General features: G+C 44.3%; 1 protein-coding gene across 3 annotated transcripts in view; it reads right to left on the bottom strand.

Annotated features, from left to right (window-relative positions):
- The window catches only part of SRF (serum response factor), a 90,996-nt gene that overhangs the window by 16,901 nt on the left and 47,117 nt on the right, over positions 1 to 26,978 (bottom strand). Inside the window, exons 3-4 of one of the 3 annotated variants that reach the window (XM_058165167.1) lie at positions 5,181 to 5,442; positions 4,409 to 4,582 (exon numbers count right to left, since the gene is read on the bottom strand). In XM_058165167.1, coding sequence (XP_058021150.1) covers positions 4,409 to 4,582; positions 5,181 to 5,442 — 436 coding nt within the window. The remainder of the gene's footprint in view (positions 1 to 4,408; positions 4,583 to 5,180; positions 5,443 to 26,978) is intronic. The other 2 variants (XM_058165168.1, XM_058165169.1) reach the window with 2 other exon arrangements.

Genomic DNA, 26,978 nt, shown 5'->3' with positions numbered 1-26,978 from the left:
TAAATTATTTTATGCTTTATGTGCTTAAAGTTATATGATATTAGTACATGTAGCCCTCGACATACAACTATAATGGAGTCTGTCCAATATGATTGTATATCATAATGGCTGTAAAACAGTTCGGTCATGTGACCAAATTTTGACTAAATTTTATGGGGCTTTTTTGTAGTAGTCATTAAGTAAGAGTTTTGTTAAAAAAAATAAATCCAGAAGTGCCAGTTTTCTGCAAAACCACCACAAAATTTTGGAACATCTTGCCCTCACAAGGTGAGGAAAGCCCCCAATTTTTTGGCCTTCTGCAATGGGGTCAAAACGCGGGTATGTAGCTTTGCATGGGGGCACAGGAGCCTAACCAGCCACTGGACTCGTTGGCCCCATGAAAATTCCCCCCCACTCACACACCTGTTTTAACAGCTTCTGTTCTCTCCACTTAGGAACTCTCCCTCATTTGAAATTTTATAATGTTGTTTTACGTTTTTAAAAATTTAATTTTAAATTATTTGGTTTTAATGTTTTATTGATTAAATAAATTGGGTCAATTAATTAACCCTTAACTATTGAAATAGCAAATGTTCTTTTTCTTAACATTTCCTTTCATTCTATATTAGCTTGCCATCTTTTGAACAAAAGATGGCAAGGCTGGGGCCAGCAATAGCTTACACTAGTCTCTAAATCTTGCATCATTTAGTTTTTAAACTATAGCATTATTGGATTCATTATGACTTTATATCTTGTATGAAATGAGCCACTATGGTTTGGAAATTAAGGACTTGGCAACATACAGTGGTTGTTCAATAAGCTAAACAAAGCTCATTGTGTGAACCCTGTTCATTTACTTCATTTCAGTCAATTATTCCCATCTTGATCACATCCTTCTAATTCTCATCACAAGGTTTTTGTAGAGTGATGGAGGTTGTCTGGGGTTCTGAAACACCAGCCAAGATAGCAAGACCTTTTCTGAACTTGCCATATGATATCTGCCTTAGCCAGGTCATGCTACAATCACAGGAGTTCCCATGGCAAAACTCTCCCCTAAAACACTAACATAGACAGAAGGAGAGACAAATATATTGATTTGGGTCATTTAATCCAAATGCCAGGTATCTATCGTAAGTAGCTAATTAACTTCAATCCTAAAAACATGCTTTGCAGTTCAGAAGTACGTTTTGCAGCAAATCTAATAATTCATTTGTGCTCACTAGCCAATTTAATGACAATGACACTCAGATAATAGCCATATTCTATACTACTCCCATTCCATTCCAAAAAGGAAATGGAACATCCTTCCTATCTTAATAATATTTTAATATTACCAAATCACATGCAGAGCACAAGTTAATTTTGATATAACTGTCTGCAGGGAGACCTGCTGGGAGGGAAGGAATGTCTTGGGATGACATTTCCATACTGTGTAAACTGCAATCTTATGTTCAAAATGCAATCAAGTAAACAAAGCGTGGATTGATTATCCATTACTCATGGGTAGGAGAAGGCAACATGTATTTTGCCCGAACATGTTAATAATGCACAGAAATTCAAAACTGGTAATTGGTCCTGAGTCCAACGAAGTGATCGTGTAAGGCAGGATTTGGAGGGCAGGGTCTGAAAAAGGCCTAGCTTCCTTCTCATGCAACCCAACAAGAAAAACACAGACTTCAGAGGATAATTAGAACTGCAGAAAAAATAATTGCTACCAACTTGCCTTCCATTGAGGACCTGTATACTGCACGAATCAAGAAGAGGGCCGTGAAAATATTTGCAGATCCCTCGCATCCTGGACATAAACTGTTTCAACTCCTACCCTCAAAACAACACTATAGAGCACTGCACACCAGAACAACTAGACACAAGAACAGTTTTTTCCCAAAGGCCATCACTCTGCTAAACAAATAATTCCCTCAACACTGTCAGACTATTTACTGAATCTGCACTACTATTAATCGTTTCATAGTTCCCATCACCAATCTCTTTCCACTTATGACTGTATGACTATAACTTGTTGCTGGCAATCCTTATGATTTATATTGATATATTGATCATCAATTGTGTTGTAAATGTTGTACCTTGATGAACGTATCTTTTCTTTTATGTACACTGAGAGCATATGCACCAAGACAAATTCCTTGTGTGTCCAATCACACTTGGCCAATAAAAAATTCTATTCTATTCTATTCTATTCTAAAGACTGCCAGAGGGGCTACAAGTTTCTCTCAAATTTCAGAACAGGGAATCACAATAAATACCTATGCCAGTATACCATTTATCATGTTACAGATAGTCCTCAACTTACAACAGTTCATTTGGTGACTATTCAAAGTTACAGCTGTACTGGAAAAAGTGACTTTTGACCGTTTTTCACACTTATGACCTTTGTAGCAGCGCCATGATCATGTGATCAAAATTCAGATGCTTGGCAACTGATTCATATTTATGCCGTTGCTATATCACCTTTTGCAACCTTTTCACAAGCAAAGTCAATGGGAAAGCCAGATTCACTTAACAACTGTGCTACTGTGCAACTTTATCAACTGCAGTGATTCCCTCAACAATTAGGGCAAGGGAGGTCATAAAATGGGGCAAACTTCACTTAACAAATATATCACAACAGCAGCAATTTTGGGCTCAATTGTGGTCGTAAGTCAAGGACTACCTTAAGCACTTTAAGTCTTCCCCAACTTCTTTGCTACCATCCAACACTTTGCCTTTGAATGAAAGGTGAAGTTCTGACAGACTTCCAACATATGATTTCAAGTTTTAAGAACGCCAAGTCCTTTATGAGAGCTAGAAAACACCAGCTAGAAACATTAATCAAAAGTTTATGCTATTGATTGTGCAAATATGGTTGCAAAGGCCTTCCTGCTACCTCTCTCCCAAATCTCTTCCTTTCCCAAGTTTCATATACTGACAGTTTTCCATTGAGTAGTTACTTTCCACATCACTTGTAAGCGAGTGGTCTCTCTCTCCCTTTCTCTCCTTCTGTTCCCTCCTAATAAGCATTTACTTTATTTAACTTCACCAGTCACAACTCTGGAGAAATGGAAATTTCTGTCACAACCAATATAATAATAATAATAATAATAATAATAATAATAATAATAATAATAATAATAATAATAATAATAATAATAATAATAATAATAATAATGTTTTAATTTGTATACCGCCCTTCTCCCAAAGGACTCAGGGCGGTGAACAGGCAAATAAAATACAAACAGAAACATACACAATAATTAAAACAACCCTTAAAAATCTGATTCAAATTTGCCAGAAAATTTAAAATAACATTACACCCCATAAAAGTACAGAAATTTAAAACCCATCAAAATTCAATTAAAATTTAAAATTTAGAATTTAAAATCAGGCCAGTCCAGCCATACAAAATAAATAGGTAATAAATATTGCTTTGTCTTCCTGCACTGCCCAAGAAACATCACTCCCCAAAGCAAAAAGGTACCCCACAGAATTTGTACTACCACAAGAGCAGGCACTTTAAATTTTAAAGGAATTATGCTCCTAAATATAGTTACTGTCACAACAGGCTAACATCCTAGAACCATAATGGCGATCCTATAGCATGCATGCCACAGGTAACATGCAGAGCCCTTTTCGTGGGCACGCCAGCCATTGCCCCAGCCCAACTCCATTGCACATGCACTTGCGCCTCCTCTTCGGGTCTCTGCCCCACATGCATGGGGGACGGGGCATGCAGGGACGCATTCACGCATGCACGAGGTGTGTGTGCAGGTTGGTGCAGGAGGCTTTCCAGGCCCAAAACGGGGCATGGAGGGGGTCGCATGAGGGCCCCGTACAAATTTAAGTAGTACTTCAAGACTAGAAACCACCAAATAAGAACAGGGTTTTGAATTTTTCAAGAACAAGTAATAAGATTTAATAGAAAAAAAAAAGAGCAGGTGGATGTCTGTTAACTGGACAATAAAATAGACAATCATTTTAAAAAGCAGTATTGGACAAACAAGAGAGGAAAGAAAATAATTAGATATTTAAAAAATGAAGATGGCAGGCATTGTCCTGAAACTGCAGATGTAGAAGGATCAGTCTCAGCTAGATGACAAGTTCTTAGGACTACCTTTCAGACATCTGAAAGAATTGCCTTCTATTTTGGGAAATATATTACCAGTTATTAGTCATATTTGTCTTTATTCCTCCTAAAATATATTATCACTCACATTCAGCTGACAAAGCAACAGCTTTTGCACCTTCCACTCCTGTCTCAGCACACCTCCATTTGAACCTAGCAGCTAACTTTTCCCAACTTTCTATCATTGTTCTTAGGAGGGCCGCCCAAAAAACACAAGACAACTCAACCCAGACAGGTCAACCAGCTGCCCTGAAAACGTGCATTCCCACCAACCTTCCGTGTGCAAGCAGCAATGTGAGTGCAGCTGACCTGTCAGAGACACAATCTGCCCTCCGGCTGTAGATGGAAATCGGAAGACTGTCTGTTGTGCCTGCTGTAGCTGTCCAGGTACAGCCTGGCCCTGCTGGTTGGAGAGGGCCAGCGAGTGCGGCTGTAACTGAGTGAGAGGAATGGTAGGGGTCCCGGGAGGGAGTGGAGCACCTGCTGGAAGGAGGGAGAAAAAAAGGCTTTTTATCAGGGCCAGATGTTTTTAAAATCTCCTTCATTCCATCTTGGATTCTTGTTAATCTCTTTCCTCCCAGATTATTATCATATGCAGCCTTCTCCAACCTTGTGCCTTCAGTTGGGTTGCGACTATGAATGCCAGAATTCCGGGTGGAATTCTGGAAGATGGAATATCCAGTTGAGGGAGGCTGCCATACATCTTTCATGGGAGGAAGAGGAGGGAAGGCGCTGACCAAGCTCCATGTCCCAGTTCCAAACCCTACAATTCTCACAATCAGATGTCGAAGTGGGACTTTCCATTTCCTCAAAGGAATGAGGAGGCTGGAAGCAGAGACAGCAACACTACCATTTCCCTAAAACTTCCTGTTCTCCTGGTAGAACCTGTCCCTTGACCAGCTATTATTCTGGCCTCAGCCATACTCCTTTATGAAACAATCGTATTCAAGAGAATGCAGTTTTGGCATTTCCATTCCAGCCAACCAGTCAAAGAAGGGCGAAGGTCTAGCGGGCTCAGTGGAATTGCAGAAGAATCAGCAGCTATCGCAAAAATGCTTCAACTGGCAAAAGAGAAACTGACCTGACATGAGGGTAAAGCCGGTAGGTATCTGCATGAGTCCTCCAGAGGCCACTGCGCTGGTTCCAGTGGTTTTCAGCACTGTTCCGTTGGCACTGGTGACTGTACTGGGGCTGACATTGGCAGAGACTGGTGCTAAGTAGTTAGTAATGGGAAACGAGGGCCCACTGCTGACCTGCATGGATGTGGACGTTGTGGGTGCTGTCTGGATGGTGGACGTCGTCCCTGGGAGGTTGGTGACAGTGAATGCTGGCTTCAGTGAGTCCTGCAAAAAAAGCGCAAGTAGGAAGAGCCAAGCTCAAATGGAGTACATTGCCCGAAGTTCAATACCCTTCTGACTATCTGGCAGTACAGTATCCACATCTAAAAGTAAAAGATAACATGTAGAGGTCAATAAGCTCTCAAAATCACCAAACTACTCCACACGTGGTTGGATTCAATTCTCACTGCCCCTGGCTACTCCCAGGCTACTGGTATAGACCAGTATTTTTCAAATTTGACTGTCTTTTAAGAAGTGTAGAGTTCAACACCCAGAGTACCCAGTCAGCCATAAAAGAAACTCCTGAAAAGTATTTCAAAATATTACCAAAGGGAGATCAGTGCTAGGTTATCAAGGAAAACGGCAGTTAGCCCTTGAGTTACATAGCCTGGAAAAAGCGATTCAAGCAACTCACAAACATCCCAGTCAAAGGAATTCACTCATAAATAAGGGCAGGAGCTTTACTGAACCATTTTCCAAGACTCAGGATCCTAAACCCTTATTCTTTGACATTAAGCTATTATTAATGCAATTCCATGCAATTCCATGTCCCTGGCTATTCTGGATTTAACAAGATTGAAATGGTATCCAAAAACAGCTGGTGGATCATGTCTTCCCTTCTCCTCATTCTAAACCAAGGATATTCATTCTTCTTTGACATTTTTATTTATTTATTTATTTAATTTTGTCAAAACAATATACACAAGCATAACACAAAAAGATTATATAATATATAAACATATATATGAGAAGAAACAAGGAAGTATAAACATATATATATATGTAGGGAAAGAAACAAAAGGACAGGAACGGTAGGCACGTTTGTGCTCTTATGCACGCCCCTTAAAGTCCTCTTAGGAATGGGGTGAGGTCAACAGATTTTAATAGATTTTGTTTAAAGCTTTTGGGGTTATGAGAAGAGACCACAGAGTCAGGTAATGCATTCCAAGCACAGATAATTGTGTTACAGAAATCATATTTTCTACAATCCAAACTGGAGCGGTTGACATTAAGTTTAAATCTATTGGTAGCTCTTGTGTTATTGTAGTTGAAACTGAAGTAATCATTGGCAGGAAGGACATTACAACGGATGATTCTATGAGCTAAAACCAGGTCCTGTCGAAGGCGACGGAGTTCCAAGTTTTCTAAACCCAGGATTTCACATTTCACAATGGTTGAGTCCCATCAGCAGTCTAAGAAGCTTACCAAACACTTTCTTGGGGAAGCAACAAAGACTTAAGAAACAGACTTACCGTATATACTCGAATATAAGCCGATCCGAGTATAAGCCGAGGTCCCCAATTTTACCCCAAAAACTGGGGTAAACTGGGGACTCGAGTATAAGCCGAGGGTGGGAAATGAGGCACCTACCAGTTGGGGAAACCTCCTCCTCAGCTGAGAAGGCTGGCGGCTCCCCGCCCGCCTCTCACTGCACCGGCAGGGCTTCCCCGGCCGTCCGGTAAAATGTGAAAAAAAGAAAAAAAAAAAACCTCGAGTATAAGCCGTATATACTCGAGTATAAGCCGAGGGGCTTAAAAAAAAAAAAACTTGAGTATAAGCCGTATAGACCCGAGTATAAGCCGAGGGGACGTTTTTCAGCACAAAAAACGTGCTGAAAAACTCGGCTTATACTCGAGTATATACGGTAACTTTAATCAATGTTTCTCAACTGTGACAATTTTAAGATGGGTGGACTTCCACTCCCAGGATGCCCCAGCCAGTAATCTTTAAAATGGGTGGACTTTGGCTCCCAGAATTCTCCAACCACCATGCTTTAAGATGAGTGGACTTTAACGCCCAGAATTCCTTCCTGGCTGGGGAATTCTGGGAACTGAAGTCTATCCACCTTAAAGTACGTTACTAGGGGATCCTGGGAGTTGAAATCCACTCATCTTAAAGTGGTTAAGGTTGAGAAATGCTGACTTAAATAAGTACATTTCCAACTACCCATGCATGGTGGAATGATTTATCCAGTTATAAAAGTGTAGGCTGAGGATAAATAGAATGAGGTATTCTTGCAAAACCTCACATCGTTTGTGAACTTCAAACATTGACAACTTCTTCTATAAGAAGAAAAATCCTTTATGAGGATCCTTTCATTTTCCATTGTTTGGAGATTTGGGAGTCACTTGAACTCTGAACCTCCTTTCCCTTCTGCTCCCCATGCTTCCTCCCCTGTTGATAGAAATCCTATTTTTTTATCTGGTTTGGGAGTTTACACCAAAATACTTATATATATTGTTGTGACAAAATAAAATAAAATAAAATAAAATAAATAAATAAATAAATAAATAAATAAATAAACCCCTGAATACTGCAGTCTTGTGCAACAGAATGAGAGAAAAGAGAATCATTCAGTGGCCCCAATTTAAAATTATTAAAATTCAGATTTCAGAATTTAAAAATTAAAAGTTAAAAATTAAGCCAGTCCCGCTTGGATGAACAAATACGTTTTCAATTCACGGCGAAAGGTCCGAAGGTCAGGTAGTTGACGCAAACCAGGGGGAAGTTCATTCCAGAGGGTAGGTGCTCCTACAGAGAAGGCCCTTCCCCTGGGGGCCGCCAGCCGACATTGCTTGGTGGACGGCACCCTGAGAAGACCCTCTCTGTGTGAGCGTACGGGTCGGTGGGAGGCATAGGGTAACAGCAGGCGGTCCCGTAAGTACCCGGGCCCTAAGCCATGGAGCGCTTTAAAGGTGGTAACCAATACCTTGAAGCGCACCCGAAAGACCACAGGTAGCCAGTGCAAACTGCGCAGGAGTGGTGTTACCCGGGAGCAGCGTGTGGCTCCCTCGATCACCCACGCAGCTGCATTCTGGACTAACCGAAGCCTCCGAGTGCACTTCAGGGGTAGCCCCATGTAGAGAGCATTACAATAATCCAGACGGGAAGTGACTAAAGCATGAGTGACCGTGCATAAGGCATCCCGGTCAAGAAAGGGGCGCAACTGGCAAACCAGGCAAACCTGGTAAAAAGCTCTCCTGGAGACGGCCGCCAAATGATCTTCAAACGACAGCCGTCCATTACCCCAAAACTGGGGTAAACTGGGGACTCAGTATAAGCCGAGGTGGGAAATGAGGCACCTACGGTTGAAACCCTCCTCCCTCAGCTGAGAAGGCTGGCTCCCCGCCCGCCCTCTCACTGCAAAATGTGAAAAAGAAAAAAAAAACCTCGAGTATAAGCCGATATACTCGAGTATATACGGTATTCAGTCTGTTCAGGCAAGCCCAGTTTATGCTAAATGAGTCCCAATGGCAGCAAGGACCTTCACCAGGGAATTATTTTTTTCTTAACATTTTACTTGGACATGCTTCCTAAAAGTTAAGTCCATGCTTCTATATCCTGTCTTCTAGGAATACCATAGATTGTGTCTTTCTATATGACACCACTTCAGATTTGGCAAGTATCCTAATATCCCCTGAGTCTTTTTTTCTCAAGGCTAAATATACCCATTTCTCTCAATTTCTTGTCAAAGAATCATATTTCTGGTCTTTTAAGAATATTCGTTGTACTTCTCTTAATCCCTTTCAAGTTGCCTGAATCCTTCTTAAATTTTGGTATCCAGAACCTGATGCAGCACTCAAGATTTACCTGGGGCAGGTATCTTAGATGATGTAATCTTTTCATTTTGGTCTCTCAATATCTTGCCCTAAATCCCTTCACAATAATCCAGTATTCTGCTGCTATAATCATTCACCCAATCCTGATTACATGATACCGATTCTTTAAATCCATATACTAGGCTTCGTATATGTTCTACTTCAGTTCCAAGTTATTTGCTCAGCTTCTATATGATATTCACAGTTTCAAACCTAGAAAACTTTGAGATTTTCATAATTATTTTGGTATCTCCAATGATTTTGTTTACCCCACTCCTAAGATTAACAACAAATCTGGTTTCTGTAGAACTGAAAGTTTAGTCTTCAAATTTATGCTTTGATTTTGCTTTGTTTATTCATTTGCTTACACATCATTAATTCATATTGGTCAATATGTAAGCACAAACTGAATGCAAATAAATTAAAAGAACAATGTTGCTCCCCCCCCCATGTAAATCTAATAAAATCAGATTTTGTAATATGAGCAAATGCATCTCAATGCACAAAATGCCATTCATCTTCAATGTCTGAGATTACTTAGCTTTTGTTAATTAATAAGCAAAAACATGCAATATTTCAAACTACAGAGGATTGTTTATACTCACTATCTTGTACGATACCACTAGCTTTACTGGAACAGCAGTCCGGAGAAAAATTTGAAGGGTTATCTCTCCAAGTACTTAAGAGAAAGTTTTTGTTTTTGTTTTGTAAAAATATAAAGCTATCCATTTTATCAGCTCATTGGAGCAGGAGTTATTTTGCTACAAATAGCTTATCACTTACTATGAATAAGTTTTGTCTAGAAGCAAGGAAGGCTGCATCTGTCTAAGTCAGTGTAACTTTAATTCTCTGTTAATTAGATGTTTAAGTTTGTAAATTTCTGTTAATTTAATTGATTGATAAATTTATTGAGAAATTTTTTGTGACCAGAGCCATAAACTGAACTGACTATAAATTCCCACTGTAAGTTCCATAGACAATAGAATCATGCATATTCATGGCACTATACAAATGTGTAACTCTACAGAATGAACATTTTTAATCTGTACATTTTACCTCTAAGAGACAGCTTTCCCAGAGATGACAGGTTCAGGTAGCATGACCTCTGAGTTACACAACCCATGAGACCATAATGCAACGTTGACTTAGCATTTCATGTGATCTGAGACATTCTGGCTATGATATAAGGCTTGGTACCATATATGAATTCAGGAAACTATAGCCTATTCAAAAACCAATGCTTAAGCAAAACACAACATAGTCCAAAACATGAACCCTGTTATTGTGCTTTAGAATAGTAAGTCACATACTAGATCTTCTAGGATTTGCAGAGCAACTCTTAAGTGGGATAGAGAGGCCACTTGGTAGCAATTTCTTCGAGAGTAATCTGCAAATTCTCTGGATCTATTCAACGCTTGAAATACATTCTCTAAACTCGACACTCTCTAATCTAGACAGCCCTGGTGGTCCAGTGGTTAGAATGCAGTATTGCAGGCAAACTCTGCACACAGTCTGGAGTTCGATCCTGACAGGGCTCAAGGTTGACTCAGCCTTCCATCTTTCTGAGGTCAGTAAAATGAGGGCCCAGATTGTTGGAGGCAATATGCAAGTGCATTGTAAACTGCTCAAAGAGTGCTATAAAGTACTATGGAGGCATATAAGTAAGTTCTATTGCCAGGTGCTATTGCCATACAGATCCCATCCTGTGAGATCCTGGGCAGTAATTAATCTTAGCTGGATTAGGAAGTGATCTGATCAAAATAAATGGGTAGAAGTAATGCCCTCCATATTCAGATAAACAGAGATCTAGCATATGACCACCTGGATGTGCTGAATCAGAAATCACTTGGAACAAGCCACCTTTATGATGCCAACACTGAATTCTATGGCTTTCCCAGATCTACACCACACTTATGGAATCATTCAATATAGAAAACTATGGTTACTCAAGCCTGAAATCCAGATCAAGGAGGCCAAAGGATGAGCCAACCAGAAAGATATCCAGCATGCCTATTAAAATGGAGGTATTCTGTTCATGTCACATCCTTCATTGATGGTCTCAATGACTTCTTCCAAATCTGATTCTAAACAGATATAAATGCAAGATTAAATTATATATTTAATTGCATTTCTTTCAAAATCTAATTAAATATATAATTTTGAAAAGTAGGGACTGCCAAACTATTGTCTGCATGGAAATGGACCATTGGAAGGGCAGTGATGTTTCCATATAGCAAAGGCTAGACAGGAGGCACAGTTGCACCAGTGTTTTCTTTGTACTCAAAATACAAGTTTGATTGCCTAGTGTTCTAGCTTCAAATCAAACTTGCAACTACCTTACAACAATATTCCCAAAAATAGTATCTGACTAGTCCTCAAGTGAGTAAAAATAACCATCTGCTTACGTAAGAAATATAATGGGCTAATTCTGAGCAATGACCAGTTCTGTTTGTTTGTTTGATTGATTGATTGATTGATTTAAAGCATTTATGTAGTTACCCATCTTCTAATCAACTCCGGGCAGCTCCAATCAAAAGATTTGGAGCTTCAGGACAGAGTTGCAGCCACTGGGAATCAAGCATATTTCACTTGCATAGTCCTGTCCTGCTTTAGTATCTTGATACAAAGTTGTTTTAAAAAACTATTTGGGAGGCAATATATGTGTGTGTGTGTGTGTGTGTGTGTATGGTAATCATTTTTTTAAGGAGTATTAAACTGGAGAAAATGCTGTCTTCTGGGATTAGAATAGCTATTTCTGTTTAAACTCTATAGCCTACAATAGTTTTAACCTGTCTGGGGAGGGTTAATGTCTTGTTGTCATTAATGTTGTCAGTGTTCTTGCTGCTGCCAGACCCCACCCTCCAACTCCCAGCACTACTATGTAGATCCAGCCGGCAGGCACTCCCATGTGCTTCTCCAGGCTCCTGACCTGACACCCTGCCAAAAACAAGGAATTCACAGCTCAACTAACATCTAAAAAAGGAAAGGCAGACAACAAATCCAGAACACCCTTCCTGCTGCATAGAGGAGGGGGAAGGCGGGATGGCGAAGAGAAGGGGAGAGCCAGCCAGCAATTGCCTGCCCCTCCGCTCCTCTCCAGCCCTGGCACCAAGAACTGTGTAGATGGAATTAGGATGAGCATGTGATAATGGTGCACAGTTGAGCAAATTAACTTTCCATTATCTCAGCTGCAGCCTCCTTCTCATCACAGAGGACAGACCTATTGTTAAGGACAAAGCCAGACCAGCCACATGACAAGACTCCTTGCTTCCTTAACCTTAGAGATCACAGGATTTCTCCTAGACCTAGCAGGATGCATCTAGCGTAGATCTGACAATGGGTTTGCTGGACCTGGACAGCCAACAGACCAGACCAAGAATTGCATAGTATCTCCTATAAAACAGAGAGACCCTTAGCAAGCCAAAGTACACCGTATTATACAGATTTCCACCAATCTGTTTTGAACCCCAGTTGTCCCCTCTATCTCCTCCTTCCTCCTGCGATGTCTGTCCATTATCCAGCAGGTTTTCAATCAACGCCACCTTCTTATCAGCAATTGAACTATCAGCAATTAGACTTCCTCTTTAACTGAATATCAAGCATAGTTACAGTATGACAGCTGTCTTATTCTTTACATTCTATTCATCCCTTACACTCCTTTGGCTTTAGAAAGTTCTCTCCCTTAAAGCCATCCATTCTGGTCCTAACTGGCTTGAACCAAATTGGGTGAGTGAATTATGAGGACAAAGCTGGAATGGTGAGTATACAGAGAGCAACAGAACTTTAGAAAAGACGCAAAAGTAAATATAATAAGTACAGTGACAATAACTACCCTGTTTCCCCAAAAATAAGACATCCCTTGATAATAAGCCCAATCGGGCTTTTGAGTGCATGCGCCAAAATAAGCCTCCCCTTCCCGAAAATATTTAAACGCAGAGCTGGAAATCAGGTAAAATAGCAAGAAGAGCCCCATCTTTTTCCACGTGCCCCAAAATAATAAGACCTCCTTGAAAATAAGGCCAAGCTCTTATTTCAGGGTTCAAAAAATATAAGACAGGGTCTTATTTTCGGGAAAACATGGTATCAATCTAGGGATGGAAATCAGGTTATTTAAGATTTATCTCAATACAAATGTCATGGGAAGGACCCTTGCACCCCTTGAGTTTTCTAACTGATAACAGAACCTAACAGTGGGTTTGGGGTGGATGGATTTGGTCTTCTTGACATTCAGTTCTACCTCTCATGATGTGTTAACATAGGCCCCACAATGCTCTATGGGTTTGAAATTCCCAATGAAATTTAATTATTGATCTTTCCTAGAATTTTAGGATTAATTTCTAAAAGGAACATTGGCTTACCTGAAGGTTCCTTCTATGTACACTGCGTGAGAGTCCAAAGCAATGGGTTGTTAACTTCATCTGATTGGCCTGAGACTGAGTTGAATTTGTTTAAACACACCTCCTCTTCCTGTTTAGCTCCAGTTTATTAACGAAGAAGCGGTACTGGAGAAGACGTACTCAATTTGAAACTGGAAAAAACGGAACAATAACCTCCAGATTCCTGTATACAGACAAAAACAATAAGTAAAATAGGGAGGGGTTGGACTCTCATGCAGCGTACATAGAAGGAACCTTCAGGTAAGCCAATGTTCCTTCTCCTGTACGCTGCTAAGAGAGTCCAAAGCAATGGGATATACCCAAGCTAAATATCCCTAGGGCGGGAAAGGAAAGATTAGGAAGACTCAGCAACAGGAAGAACTCGCTGCAGGACCCTCCGTCCGAATGAGGCCTCAGCTGAGGCAAATTGGTCCATCTTGTAGTTTTTAATAAATGGCGAAGGAGAGGCCCACGTGGCTGCTCTGCAAATGTCCAAGATAGAGGCCTGGGTGGCCCAGGCAGCTGTGGTGGCCGCGCTGCGGGTGGAGTGTGTGGTGATGCGGCCTGGAAGATGGTGTTTCTGCTGGTCGTAGGCCATGGAAATACAGGCCTTTATCCACCTGCCTATGGTGGATGGGGAGACTTTGGTGCCCAAAGCCCTTGGTTGAAAGGAATCAAATAAGGATTCTGTCTTCCTGAAAGGAGCTGTTCTGTTGAGGTAAATACGCAGGGCCCTTCTTACGTCCAGCGTGTGCCATCGACGCTCCGATGGATGCTTGGGATGAGGACAAAAATCCGGTAAGATGACTTCTTGAGACCTATGAAAGCTTGTGTTTATTTTAGGAAGAAAGGTAGGGTCTAATCGGAGAATGACTCGGTTAGAGTGAAAAATGCATAAGTCCTTCCTGACCGAAAGGGCAGCGATCTCGGAGATCCTGCGGGCTGAGGTTATGGCTATGAGAAAAGCGACTTTAAAGGTTAAGAGCTTGAGACTGGAGGAGCTCAAGGGTTCAAAAGGGGAAGACGTAAGCTTCTGAAGGACAAGGGTTAGGTCCCAGGTAGGGTATCTGTGTACCGGAGGCGGTCGCAGATTGTAAGCTCCCCTCAGAAAACGTCGGATACGGGGGTGTTGAGAAAGTGTGGAGGTCCCGTCACAGAATAAAACAGTGGCAAGAGCTGCAACCTGCCGGCGGATGGTGTTGGTGGCTAAACCCTTGTCCAATCCGTCCTGGAGGAATTGCAGGATATGTCTAATGGAGGCAGAAGTAGGTTCTATTCGATGTCTAAGACACCAGCGATGGAATGATGACCATGTGGCCTCGTAAATACGCGTTGTGGATGGGCGTCTAGAAGCCAGAAGGGTGGAGATGACCCCCATGGAATGCTTTTCTTTCCTTAGTATCTCCCTGTCAAGTGCCAGACGGCTAGTTGGTAACATTGAGGTTCTGGGTGGAGAATGGCTCCTTGGCGTAGGGAAATCTGATCCAGTGGAATTCGCCAAGGTGGATTGATGGACAGGCTCACCAGATCCACAAACCAACTCCGTCGAGGCCAGTAAGGGGCTATGAGGAGAACTTCTGCCTTCTGTTCCAAGATCTTTCGTATGACCCTTGGCAGAAGGGGAGTCGGGGAAAGGCATAAAGAAGGCCCCGGGGCCACTGACATCGTAGAGCATCTGTTCCTTCTGCTCCTGGGGTTTGGAACCTGGAGAAGAACCTTGGAAGTTGTTTGTTGGTCGGGCTGGCAAAGAGGTCTACTATGGGTTGCCCGAATTTGATCGTGATTGTGAGAAACAGATCCGGATGCAGTTGCCACTCTGATTGATCGATGGTCGTCCTGCTCAGCCAATCCGCTTGTGTGTTGGCGACTCCGGATATGTGGGCTGCCTGTAGTGAGAGAAGATGTTTTTCTGCCCACAGGCCTATGGCTGCAGCCTCCTTCATCAATATGCGGGATCAGGTGCCTCCTTGACGGTTCACATGGGCCTTTGTGGTAGTGTTGTCCGTCAGCAGTAGCACATGATGGTTTGATAGCTGCGCTTGGAAATACCTGAGAGCTAGATGAGCAGCTCTCATTTCCAACCAGTTGATGTCGTTCTTGAGGTCGTTGGGGGACCAACGAACCTGAGTCACCTGGTCTAATAGGTGGGCACCCCAGCTGTAGAGGCTTGCATCCGTGGTGAGGACAAGACGGCAATGTTCCTGGAATGAGCAGCCCTTTGTCAGGGCTGGAGACAGCCACCACTGTAGAGACTTTCTGACCTTTGGGGGCAGAGGAATTCTGATTTCGGTATGGCTGTTGCCTGTTCTTTGGTGTGGGAGAAGTAACCATTGTAGGGGTCGTGAGTGAAGACGTGCCCAGGGCACGATCGACAGACAAGAGACCATCTTTCCCAATAACTGTGAGAGCAGTGAAAGTGGAACCCTCTTGAGTGCCTTTACCTTTTTTGTCGTGTCTCTTATGTTGAGGAGACGGTCTCGGGAAAGAAACACCTGGCAGGATCTGGTGTTGATTCTTGCTCCCAGATGGACAATTTCGGTCGTAGGCACTAGATGGCTCTTTGCTCTGTTGACCGAAAAGCCGTGATCCTGTAGGGATTGAATTGTTACCTGTAAGTCCCGTAACGCCTGCTGGGCGGAAGACGACAGAATCAATATATCGTCCAGGTAACATTGCATTCTTACTGGAATTGTGTGAAGGTGGGCCGCCACAGCATCCAGAATCTTGGTGAAGGTACGAGGAGCGGAAGATAGACCGAAGGGCAGGGCCCTGTATTGAAAGTGGGCTCCGGCATAACTGAACCTGAGAAAGCGTCTGTGGGCTGGTCTGATGGGTACATGTAGATAGGCCTCCTTGAGGTCGATGGATGTTAGATAGTCCCCTCTTCTGATGCTTCCTAAGATTGAATTGAGGGAGTGCATCTTGAATCTGCGATATTTGATATGAAGGTTCAGTTGCTTCAGGTCTCTGGTGCCGCCTGATTTTTTGTCCACTAGGAAAAGAATTGAATAGAAGCCGGTCCCCTGGTGAGGCGTGGGAACCGGTTCTATGGCACTGATGGACAGCAGGTGTTGAATCTCTTCTTCCATTTGAGCCCTCTTGGTGGGTTCTTTGGGAATCTGGCATTGGATGAATCTCCTCGGAGGATTTGAATTGAATTTGAGGGAGAGACCAAGGTGATGGTTTGCAGTACCCAGGCATCGGTTGTCGTGCGGGACCAGGTAGGGACGAACTTGGTGAGACGACTGCCGATGGGATCCTGGTTGGGATAGTCATTTGTTCCTGCGATAAGGTCGAAAGCCTAATCCACGGGAGGGACGTCTGGTCTGGGATTGCCTGGTCCTGTCACGAAAGGACTGTCTGTCCTGAAACCTGTCAGGGGGAGGTTGGAAGAAACGTTGATAGGCTGGGGATTGGAACCCGGGATCCTGGGTGCGAAAAGGCTGTCTGCGGTAAGGAAGAGAAGGACGTCTGTCTGAACGTCTAGAGACGTAGGGAAGGATCTTACGTTTGTCCTTTCCCTCAACTAAAATAGGGTCTAGGGCTTCACCAAAGAGAGATCCACCCTTAAATGGGGCAGCCGCTAACCGCCATTTGGTCTTCATGTCGGCTTGCCATTGTCTGAGCCATAACAGCCTCCTGGAGGTGATGCTGGAGGCAAGGGCTCGGGATGCAAATTTTGCAGAATTAAGGGTGGCATCCGCAGTGTATTCAGCAGCCGCTACCAATTTATTTATGTCCTGATGTAATCTGGAGTCATCCTGAGGAATCCTCTCCTGCATTTGTCTGAGCCATATCAAAGAGGTTCTAGCAAAGAATGAGGCTGCTGTGGCAGATCTGATAGCCCAGGAAGCCGCTTGATGGGGTTTGCGGGTGGAGAGTTCGCCTGCATGTCCTCCGCTCGAGACCCTCTGCTGCATCTGAAGGTATAATTTGGAAGAAGAAGCCAAAGTGGCAATTGGGGTGTCTACGGTAGGAACCTTGAGGAGGTCCTCAAGATCTTGATCCGTCGTGTACATCTTTTTGTCTGAGCCACTAGGAGTAGGAATGGCACCAGGGTGACCCCATTGACGTTGGATGGTGTCTAAGAAGAGTTTGGGTGAAGGAATTGGGTCATAGGTGTCAGATGGGCTTGTTGGTCACGTACCTGGCTCCTTGCTGCGTGACAGCTGCCCTGCCTGAGCTCCTGGAGGTGCTTGCCGGGGTGGCAGTGGAGACCCCCAAACTTTTAGTTATGGGGGACTTTAACTTGCCATCTGCCGGCTCGTCATCGACAGTGGCTCGGGAGTTCATGGCTTCCATGACGGCCTTGGACCTGACTCAAGTAGTTGATGGCCCCACTCACATCGGGGGTGGCACTCTGGATCTTATTTTTATCTCTGGTCAGTGGTTGAAGGATCTGGATTTGAGAGATGTAGTCATAGAACCTTTGTCATGGTCAGATCACTCTCTCCTTCGCCTGGACTTTCTGACCGCCACTCACACGCAGGGAGACGGAACCACAACGCGTTGGTTCCGTCCCAGGCGCCTGATGGACCGGAGAGGTTCGGACGGAGCTTGGGCCACTTCCTGAGGGTCTGGCTCACGGCACGGCAGAGGAACTAGCCGCAGCCTGGCAACGGCTGCGACTGGGGCTTTAGACCGTGTCGTGCCTCTGCGCCTCTGACCCGGCGCAGATCCCAACCGCTCCTTGGTTCTCCGAGGAGCTGAGGGGATGAACGCCGGAGAAGACGCCTAGAGCTCCTGGAGGTCTAGCCGCTTAGAAGCTGATCGGACACTAGTTGGGTCCTATACTAGGACCCACCAGTGGCACTGAGGGAAGCGAGCGCTGCTACGCCTCCCTCATTGCGTCGGCAGATAATCGCCCAGCCGCCCTGTTTGGTGACCGTTCCCTCCTTCACCAGGGGCGGGATGACCCGTTGCAGGACGTGCTGAGGAGTTTAACGGTTATCTATACGATAAAATCGTTCAGCTCCGAGACGGTCTAGACCAAAATTGCGGCGATTCACATGAGGCGTCTGAGGGTGGTCTGGTGACATTTGTTGGGATGAGTTTGACCCTGTGGCTCCCGAGGACATGGACAGGTTGTTGGGTAGGCTGAATGCCACCACGTGTTTACTGGACCCGTGCCCCTCCTGGCTGGTGCTGGCCACTCAGGAGGTGACACGAGGCTGGCTCCAGGCGATTACGAGTGCCTCCTTGTTGGAGGGAGTCTTTCCGGCCGCCTTGAAAGAGGCGGTGGTGAGGCCCCTCCTCAAGAAGCCCTCCCTGGACCCGGCTGTCTTAGGTAATTATCGTCGGTCTCCAACCCGCTCATGCGGCGAAGGTTGTAGAGAGTATGGTGGCATATCAGTTTCCTCTGCACCTGGATGAAACTGTCTATCTAGACCCGTTCCAGTCCGGTTTCCGGCCCGGTTACAGCACGGAGACGGCTTTGGTCGCGTTGGTGGATGATCTCTGGAGGGCCAGGGATAGGGTTGTTCCTCTGCCCTGGTCCTAATAGACCTCTCAGCGGCTTTCGATACCATCGACCATGGTATCTTGCTGCGCCGGTTGGGGATTGGGAGTGGAGGCACCGTTTATCGGTGGTTCTCCTCCTATCTCTCCGACCGGTCGCAGACGGTGTTGACAGGGGGGCAGAGGTCGGCCCCGAGGCGCCTCACTTGTGTGCCGAGGGTCGATTCTCTCGCCTTCTGTTCAACATCTATGAAGCCGCTGGGTGAGATCATCAGTGGCTTCGGTGTGAGGTACCAGCTGTACGCTGATGACACCCAGCTGTACTTTTCCACACCGGGCCACCCCAATGAAGCTATCGAAGTGCTGTCCCGGTGTTTGGAGGCCGTACGGGTCTGGATGGGGAGAAACAGGCTCAAGCTCAATCCCTCCAAGACTGAGTGGCTGTGGATGCCGGCATCCCGGTACAGTCAGCTGAGTCCTCAGCTGACTGTTGGGGGCGAGTCATTGGCCCCGATGGAGAGGGTGCGCAATCTGGGCGTTCTCCTGGATGAACGGCTGTCTTTTGAAGACCATTTGACGGCCGTCTCCAGGAGAGCTTTTCACCAGGTTCGCCTGGTGCGCCAGTTGCGCCCCTTTCTAGACCGGGATGCCTTATGCACGGTCACTCACGCCCTCGTGACGTCTCGCCTGGATTACTGCAATGCTCTACATGGGGCTCCTTGAGGGGCATCCGGAGGCTTCAGTTGGTCCAGAATGCAGCTGCGTTGGTGATAGAGGAGCCCTCGGGCTCCGTGTTACCTATCCTGCGCAGACTGCACTGGCTACCTGTGGCCTTCCGTGCGCTTCAAGGTGTTGGTGACAATCTTTAAAGCGCTCCATGGCATAGGGCTGGCTATTTACGGGACCGCCTACTGCTTCCAAATACCTCTCACCGACAGGCGCTCCCACAGAGAGGGACTCCTCAGGGTGCCGTCAGCTAGGCAGTGCCGTCTGGCGACACCCAGGGAAGGGCCTTCTCTGTGGGGCTCCACTCTGGAACGAACTCCCCCAGGACTTCGTCAACTTCCGGACCTGAACCTTCGTCACAGCTTAAACGCACTTATTCATCTGCGGGACTGGATTAGATTTTAAAGTTATTGGTTTTAAGGGTTTTATTATTTATATTGTTTTTAAATTAGGCAATAGAATAAGTTTTTAATTGTTGTTTTTTAATTTGTATTTATATGTATTTTAACTGCCTGTGAACCGCCCTGAGTCCTTAGGGAGATAGGGCGGTATATAAATTTGAAAAATAAATAAATAAATAAATAAATAAATTACCCGTTGCTCTGAGACTGGTTCAGTAAAGAGGAATTTGTTGGGGTCTGATGGATCTGAAGCTCCCTCAGATTGGCGTAAGGCAACCCCCATGTTGGCCGTAACTTTTGCCTTGTGTAGTAATGTGGCATCCCGGTACAGTCAGCTGCAGCCTCCTTCTCATCACAGAGGACAGACCTATTGTTAAGGACAAAGCCAGACCAGCCACATGACAAGACTCCTTGCTTCCTTAACCTTAGAGATCACAGGATTTCTCCTAGACCTAGCAGGATGCATCTAGCGTAGATCTGACAATGCGTTTGCTGGACCTGGACAGCCAACAGACCAGACCAAGAATTGCATAGTATCTCCTATAAAACAGAGAGACCCTTAGCAAGCCAAAGTACACCGTATTATACAGATTTCCACCAATCTGTTTTGAACCCCAGTTGTCCCTCTATCTCCTCCTTCCTCCTGCGATGTCTGTCCATTATCTAGCAGGTTTTCAATCAACGCCACCTTCTTATCAGCAATTGAACTATCAGCAATTGAACTATCAGCAATTGAACTATCAGCAATTGAACTATCAGCAATTGAACTATCAGCAATTGAACTATCAGCAATTAGACTTCCTCTTTAACTGAATATCAAGCATAGTTACAGTATGACAGCTGTCTTATTCTTTACATTCTATTCATCCCTTACACTCCTTTGGCTTTAGAAAGTTCTCTCCCTTAAAGCCATCCATTCTGGTCCTAACTGGCTTGAACCAAATTGGCTGAGTGAATTATGAGGACAAAGCTGGAATGGTGAGTATACAGAGAGCAACAGAACTTTAGAAAAAGGAAAGGCAGACAACAAATCCAGAACACCCTTCCTGCTGCATAGAGGAGGGGGAAGGCGGGATGGCGAAGAGAAGGGGAGAGCCAGCCAGCAATTGCCTGCCCCTCCGCTCCTCTCCAGCCCTGGCACCAAGAACTGTGTAGATGGAATTAGGATGAGCATGTGATAATGGTGCACAGTTGAGCAAATTAACTTTCCATTATCTCAGCTGCAGCCTCCTTCTCATCACAGAGGACAGACCTATTGTTAAGGACAAAGCCAGACCAGCCACATGACAAGACTCCTTGCTTCCTTAACCTTAGAGATCACAGGATTTCTCCTAGACCTAGCAGGATGCATCTAGCGTAGATCTGACAATGCGTTTGCTGGACCTGGACAGCCAACAGACCAGACCAAGAATTGCATAGTATCTCCTATAAAACAGAGAGACCCTTAGCAAGCCAAAGTACACCGTATTATACAGATTTCCACCAATCTGTTTTGAACCCCAGTTGTCCCCTCTATCTCCTCCTTCCTCCTGCGATGTCTGTCCATTATCTAGCAGGTTTTCAATCAACGCCACCTTCTTATCAGCAATTGAACTATCAGCAATTGAACTATCAGCAATTGAACTATCAGCAATTGAACTATCAGCAATTGAACTATCAGCAATTGAACTATCAGCAATTGAACTATCAGCAATTGAACTATCAGCAATTAGACTTCCTCTTTAACTGAATATCAAGCATAGTTACAGTATGACAGCTGTCTTATTCTTTACATTCTATTCATCCCTTACACTCCTTTGGCTTTAGAAAGTTCTCTCCTTAAAGCCATCCATTCTGGTCCTAACTGGCTTGAACCAAATTGGCTGAGTGAATTATGAGGACAAAGCTGGAATGGTGAGTATACAGAGAGCAACAGAACTTTAGAAAAAGGAAAGGCAGACAACAAATCCAGAACACCCTTCCTGCTGCATAGAGGGGGAAGGCGGGATGGCGAAGAGAAGGGGAGAGCCAGCCAGCAATTGCCTGCCCCTCCGCTCCTCTCCAGCCCTGGCACCAAGAACTGTGTAGATGGAATTAGGATGAGCATGTGATAATGGTGCACAGTTGAGCAAATTAACTTTCCATTATCTCAGCTGCAGCCTCCTTCTCATCACAGAGGACAGACCTATTGTTAAGGACAAAGCCAGACCAGCCACATGACAAGACTCCTTGCTTCCTTAACCTTAGAGATCACAGGATTTCTCCTAGACCTAGCAGGATGCATCTAGCGTAGATCTGACAATGGGTTTGCTGGACCTGGACAGCCAACAGACCAGACCAAGAATTGCATAGTATCTCCTATAAAACAGAGAGACCCTTAGCAAGCCAAAGTACACCGTATTATACAGATTTCCACCAATCTGTTTTGAACCCCAGTTGTCCCCTCTATCTCCTCCTTCCTCCTGCGATGTCTGTTCATTATCTAGCAGGTTTTCAATCAACGCCACCTTCTTATCAGCAATTGAACTATCAGCAATTGAACTATCAGCAATTAGACTTCCTCTTTAACTGAATATCAAGCATAGTTACAGTATGACAGCTGTCTTATTCTTTACATTCTATTCATCCCTTACACTCCTTTGGCTTTAGAAAGTTCTCTCCCTTAAAGCCATCCATTCTGGTCCTAACTGGCTTGAACCAAATTGGGTGAGTGAATTATGAGGACAAAGCTGGAATGGTGAGTATACAGAGAGCAACAGAACTTTAGAAAAGACATAAAAAGGAAAGGCAGACAACAAATCCAGAACACCCTTCCTGCTGCATAGAGGAGGGGGAAGGCGGGATGGCGAAGAGAAGGGGAGAGCCAGCCAGCAATTGCCTGCCCCTCCGCTCCTCTCCAGCCCTGGCACCAAGAACTGTGTAGATGGAATTAGGATGAGCATGTGATAATGGTGCACAGTTGAGCAAATTAACTTTCCATTATCTCAGCTGCAGCCTCCTTCTCATCACAGAGGACAGACCTATTGTTAAGGACAAAGCCAGACCAGCCACATGACAAGACTCCTTGCTTCCTTAACCTTAGAGATCACAGGATTTCTCCTAGACCTAGCAGGATGCATCTAGCGTAGATCTGACAATGCGTTTGCTGGACCTGGACAGCCAACAGACCAGACAGATTATACTCTGCTATGTCTTCCTCCCCAAAAGGAGTCCTCACTATGGTGTGAAGGGGTTGAGAGCGTGTGCAACGCGCATAGTCTGGGTGGGTGGCTATTAGAATGGGGTCTTTGGTCAGAGCTGCCCGAAGGAGATGGAGCTGGGAAACCTCTCTGAGTGAAGGCATTGTCAATGCCTTGAGAAATGGTTTGCATGATAAGATGACGTATATCCTGAGGAATGGCAGGATTACTGTCCTCTCTGTGGGAGACTCCCGCTGCTGTGGGAGTGAAGGTGGCAGAAGGTGCCTGATGTGGAGGCTCAGGCATGGCTCTAGAAGAATCTCCAAAAACTGTACAAATTGTTTCCTGGTTTTCTCCTGAACCACTAGGGATAGTGGGAGACCATCCAGGCTGATTTAATAAAGGAGAATCTTCAGTTAGTGGAACAGAAGTTTCCCTGCCTTCCTCTGCTAATCTTTGTTTTGCTTTATCAAATTGCCTATCCAAGGCCCGTTGTCTTCTGGAGGCATCTCTCTCTGCAGCAGCAGAGGTTTGGAGAGAAGTAGAAGACTTAGATTTGGTGGCAGAAGCCCTTGATTTGGATCTGCTCTTGTGAGGGGGAGGAGCCACGCTAGTAAGGTGTCCTTGGGAGGGCGAGGCAGAAGCCCGGGAAGGAGATCTGCTGCGATCCGCCATCTTGGAAATGAGGCCTAGTGGTTATCAGAGGCCTTGGAATATATGCCCAAATAATATAGTGGCCCTGATCTGAGAATCCTGGAATAAGATCAAACAATAAGGGCCAGTTAGCACCAAGCTGACACCACAGCTGGATTCAAAGCATTCAAAAGCTGCCTGGGGGTTGCTTTGGGGTCCCAAATGGCGAAGCAGTCACCACTGCTCCTTTAACGCTCTTTTTCCTGCAGCGTTGTCAGGGGGAACTAGCCTCCGACACCACGGATCTTTTTCTCCACCCCTGCAGGCGCGAAGCCGACACCACGGCTTCTCCTGCGCTCCGCTGGCCTCCACTTACAGTTTGGTGAGGTCCAGCGATGTCCGTTCCTCAAACCGGCGATTCTACGAGGCTTGAGAGGCTTGGAATGTGAAAAAATGGCCGCCGGCCTTCGGGCAGCTCAGCTGAGCGGCGCTGGGCTGCGCCCCTTGCCGCTCCGGCTCCCAGCAGTCAAGAAAAACAATTGGGCACTTTAAAACTTTTTTTAAAAAAATTTCCTAATTTATTGAAGTCCTATGAGCTGATAAAAGAGTCAAAAGCAATGGAGCTAAAGGAGGTAGTCTCTCTATGGCCGACTGAGTTAATAAACTGGAGCTAAACAGGAAGAAGAGGTGTGTTTAAACAAATTCAACTCAGTCTCAGGCCAATCAGATGAAGTTAACAACCCATTGCTTTGGACTCTCTTAGCAGCGTACAGGAGAAGCCTCCTGCAAGTCTGCAATTCCTCCACTCCAAAGCACTGTCCTACTGATTCCCTCTTACCTTTGGTGTGTATCCTTCAATCAAAGGTTTTATGAGCCATCAAAATCCTCAAAGCTCTTTCCCTTGCAGGCTAGAGGAGGCCGGCTTCCCAAATGTAATATTTCATTGCTAGTTAGATTCCTTCTTATGTGCACCTGAGAGGTGCTATATCTGAGAATGCATGTTTCTTTCCAACCAGATTGTACAGCTACAGTATATACCTTTCCCAGTCTGCAGACAAAAAATATTCCAGGCTGAATAGATTACAGGTGCAACTTGGCTCTCCACCATCTACGCTGTGGCAATTCTGGACCTGGAGGAGAGCTATCATATGGAGGTCACCGTGTTTGCTTACATCATGTATTATATTATTAGATATTTATATTATATTAATATATTACAATGCAATATATTATTATACATTTATTACATGGGTAATAAATAGTGCTGGCTATATGGCACATCAACGCCACTTCTCCATGAACTGCACTGGCTGCCGCTGTGTTTCCAGGTGCAATTCAAGGCGCTCGTTGTCATCTTTGAAGCCCTACATGGCTTGAGGTCAGGTTACCTGAGGGTTATCTAACTCTTTTTCCAAGAGTTTCTATCCATCCAGATTGGGCATTCTGCAGCAGATCCCATCAGCCAAAGGGTATCAATTGGCAGGAACTAGAAGACGGACTTTTTCTGCAGTAGCCCCTGCTTTATGGAATATTCTCTCCTTGGAAATTAGAATAGCCCCAACCCTGTTTGACTTTTGCAAAGCTTTAGAAACTTGGCTATGTACATAGGGCTGGGGCTCAGCATATGTTAAGGATCCAATTATTTGGCTTTACTATTAGTTGAAAAATCATCATGGCTGCTGTTTGTACTTATTTATTTTATGGATGTTTTTTATTGTTTTAATGTTTTTAATTGTTTTGTAATTTTAGAATTGTAAGCCACACAGAGTTATCTGGCTGAGTCTCAGCTACAGAAATTGATTGATTGAATGAATGAATGAACGAACAAACTGCAGCATTTCTCCAGTGCTGTGCAGACAAAAAGATTCATTAAATGAACATAATACTTGGAATCTAAGGGTTGGAACAGCATTATTTATGTTATTAAATTGTCTGATCCATATAATTCTGAGTTTTCATAACATATATGGCCCATCTGAAGTTTTTTACAAGCTTGGGGAGTTTAACATCCCTCCCTCCTCTTCTATACAACGGTATAGTTACCTGAATTTATGCTACATATATGTTATTCATGTGATCTGTGATTAGAGAAGAGCACTAAGAGCTCTTACACCTCATGGGTTTAATAACTTTAATTACAGTTAAAGGGTCACCTGGTATTCCTTATTCCCCCCCAACCCCGCATTCCTTATCCTCCACTTCTACAAATCCTTTCATCATTCAAAAACAGCAACAGCACTGACCCATCTTAAACAGGTTACAGGACCATCTTGAGATAGACTAGAGAATTCCCCATGGGTATTATTATGAAAATACAATTTTTGAGTTGAGAAAGAATCTTAGATTACTTCTTTGGAAATAATCTAGAGATGCCGCTATACTATAAATGGTCTGTCAGATACTGCCCTATGCTGGTATGATAGTTATATTAATAATTTGTTGCAGAACTAGTAAACAGAAAGGTTTGTTTGCCTAGCAATCAGTTGGCAGGCTATCTATTAAGATTATGAATGGAAAATACTTCTTATTTATTTATTTATTTATTTATTAAATTTTTATACCGCTCTTCTCCCAAAGGACTTAGGGCGGTGTACAGCCAAAATAAAACACAATATATATACAATTTAAACCAAAATTTAAAATAGAGCATATTACAAAAAAGGCCGATATTTAAAATTTAAATTTAAAATTTAAAAATTTAAAACCCCACAACAATAGAAAACCCAGTTTAAAATATTAAAAACCATTAAGCCAGTCCAGCTTGAATAAATAAGTGTGTTTTAGCAAAAGGTCCGAAGATCAGGCACTTGGCGTAGGCCAGGGGGAAGTTCATTCCAGAGCGTCGATGCTCCAACAGAGAAGGCCCTACTCCTGGGGGCCGCCAGCTGACACTGTTTGGCGGACAGCACCCTGAGGAGACCTTCTCTGTGAGAGTGTACGGGTCGGTGGGAGGCATAAGGTAACAACAGGCGGTCTCGTAAGTACCCAGGTCCTAAACCATGGAGCGCTTTAAAGGTGGTGACCAAAATCTTGAAGCGCACCCGAAAGACCACAGGAAGCCAGTGCAGACTACGCAGCAGTGGTGTTACATGGGAGCCACGAGCGGCTCCCGTTACTACTCGCGCAGCCGCATTCTGGACTAACTGTAGCCTCCGGGTGCACGTCAAGGACAGCCCCATGTAGAGAGCATTG

Source organism: Ahaetulla prasina, chromosome 1 (assembly GCF_028640845.1).
Source record: "Ahaetulla prasina isolate Xishuangbanna chromosome 1, ASM2864084v1, whole genome shotgun sequence".
Classification (NCBI taxonomy): domain Eukaryota; kingdom Metazoa; phylum Chordata; class Lepidosauria; order Squamata; family Colubridae; genus Ahaetulla; species Ahaetulla prasina.
Note: the sequence above shows the minus strand (reverse complement) of the source record. Positions and strands in the feature narration are given on the sequence as shown.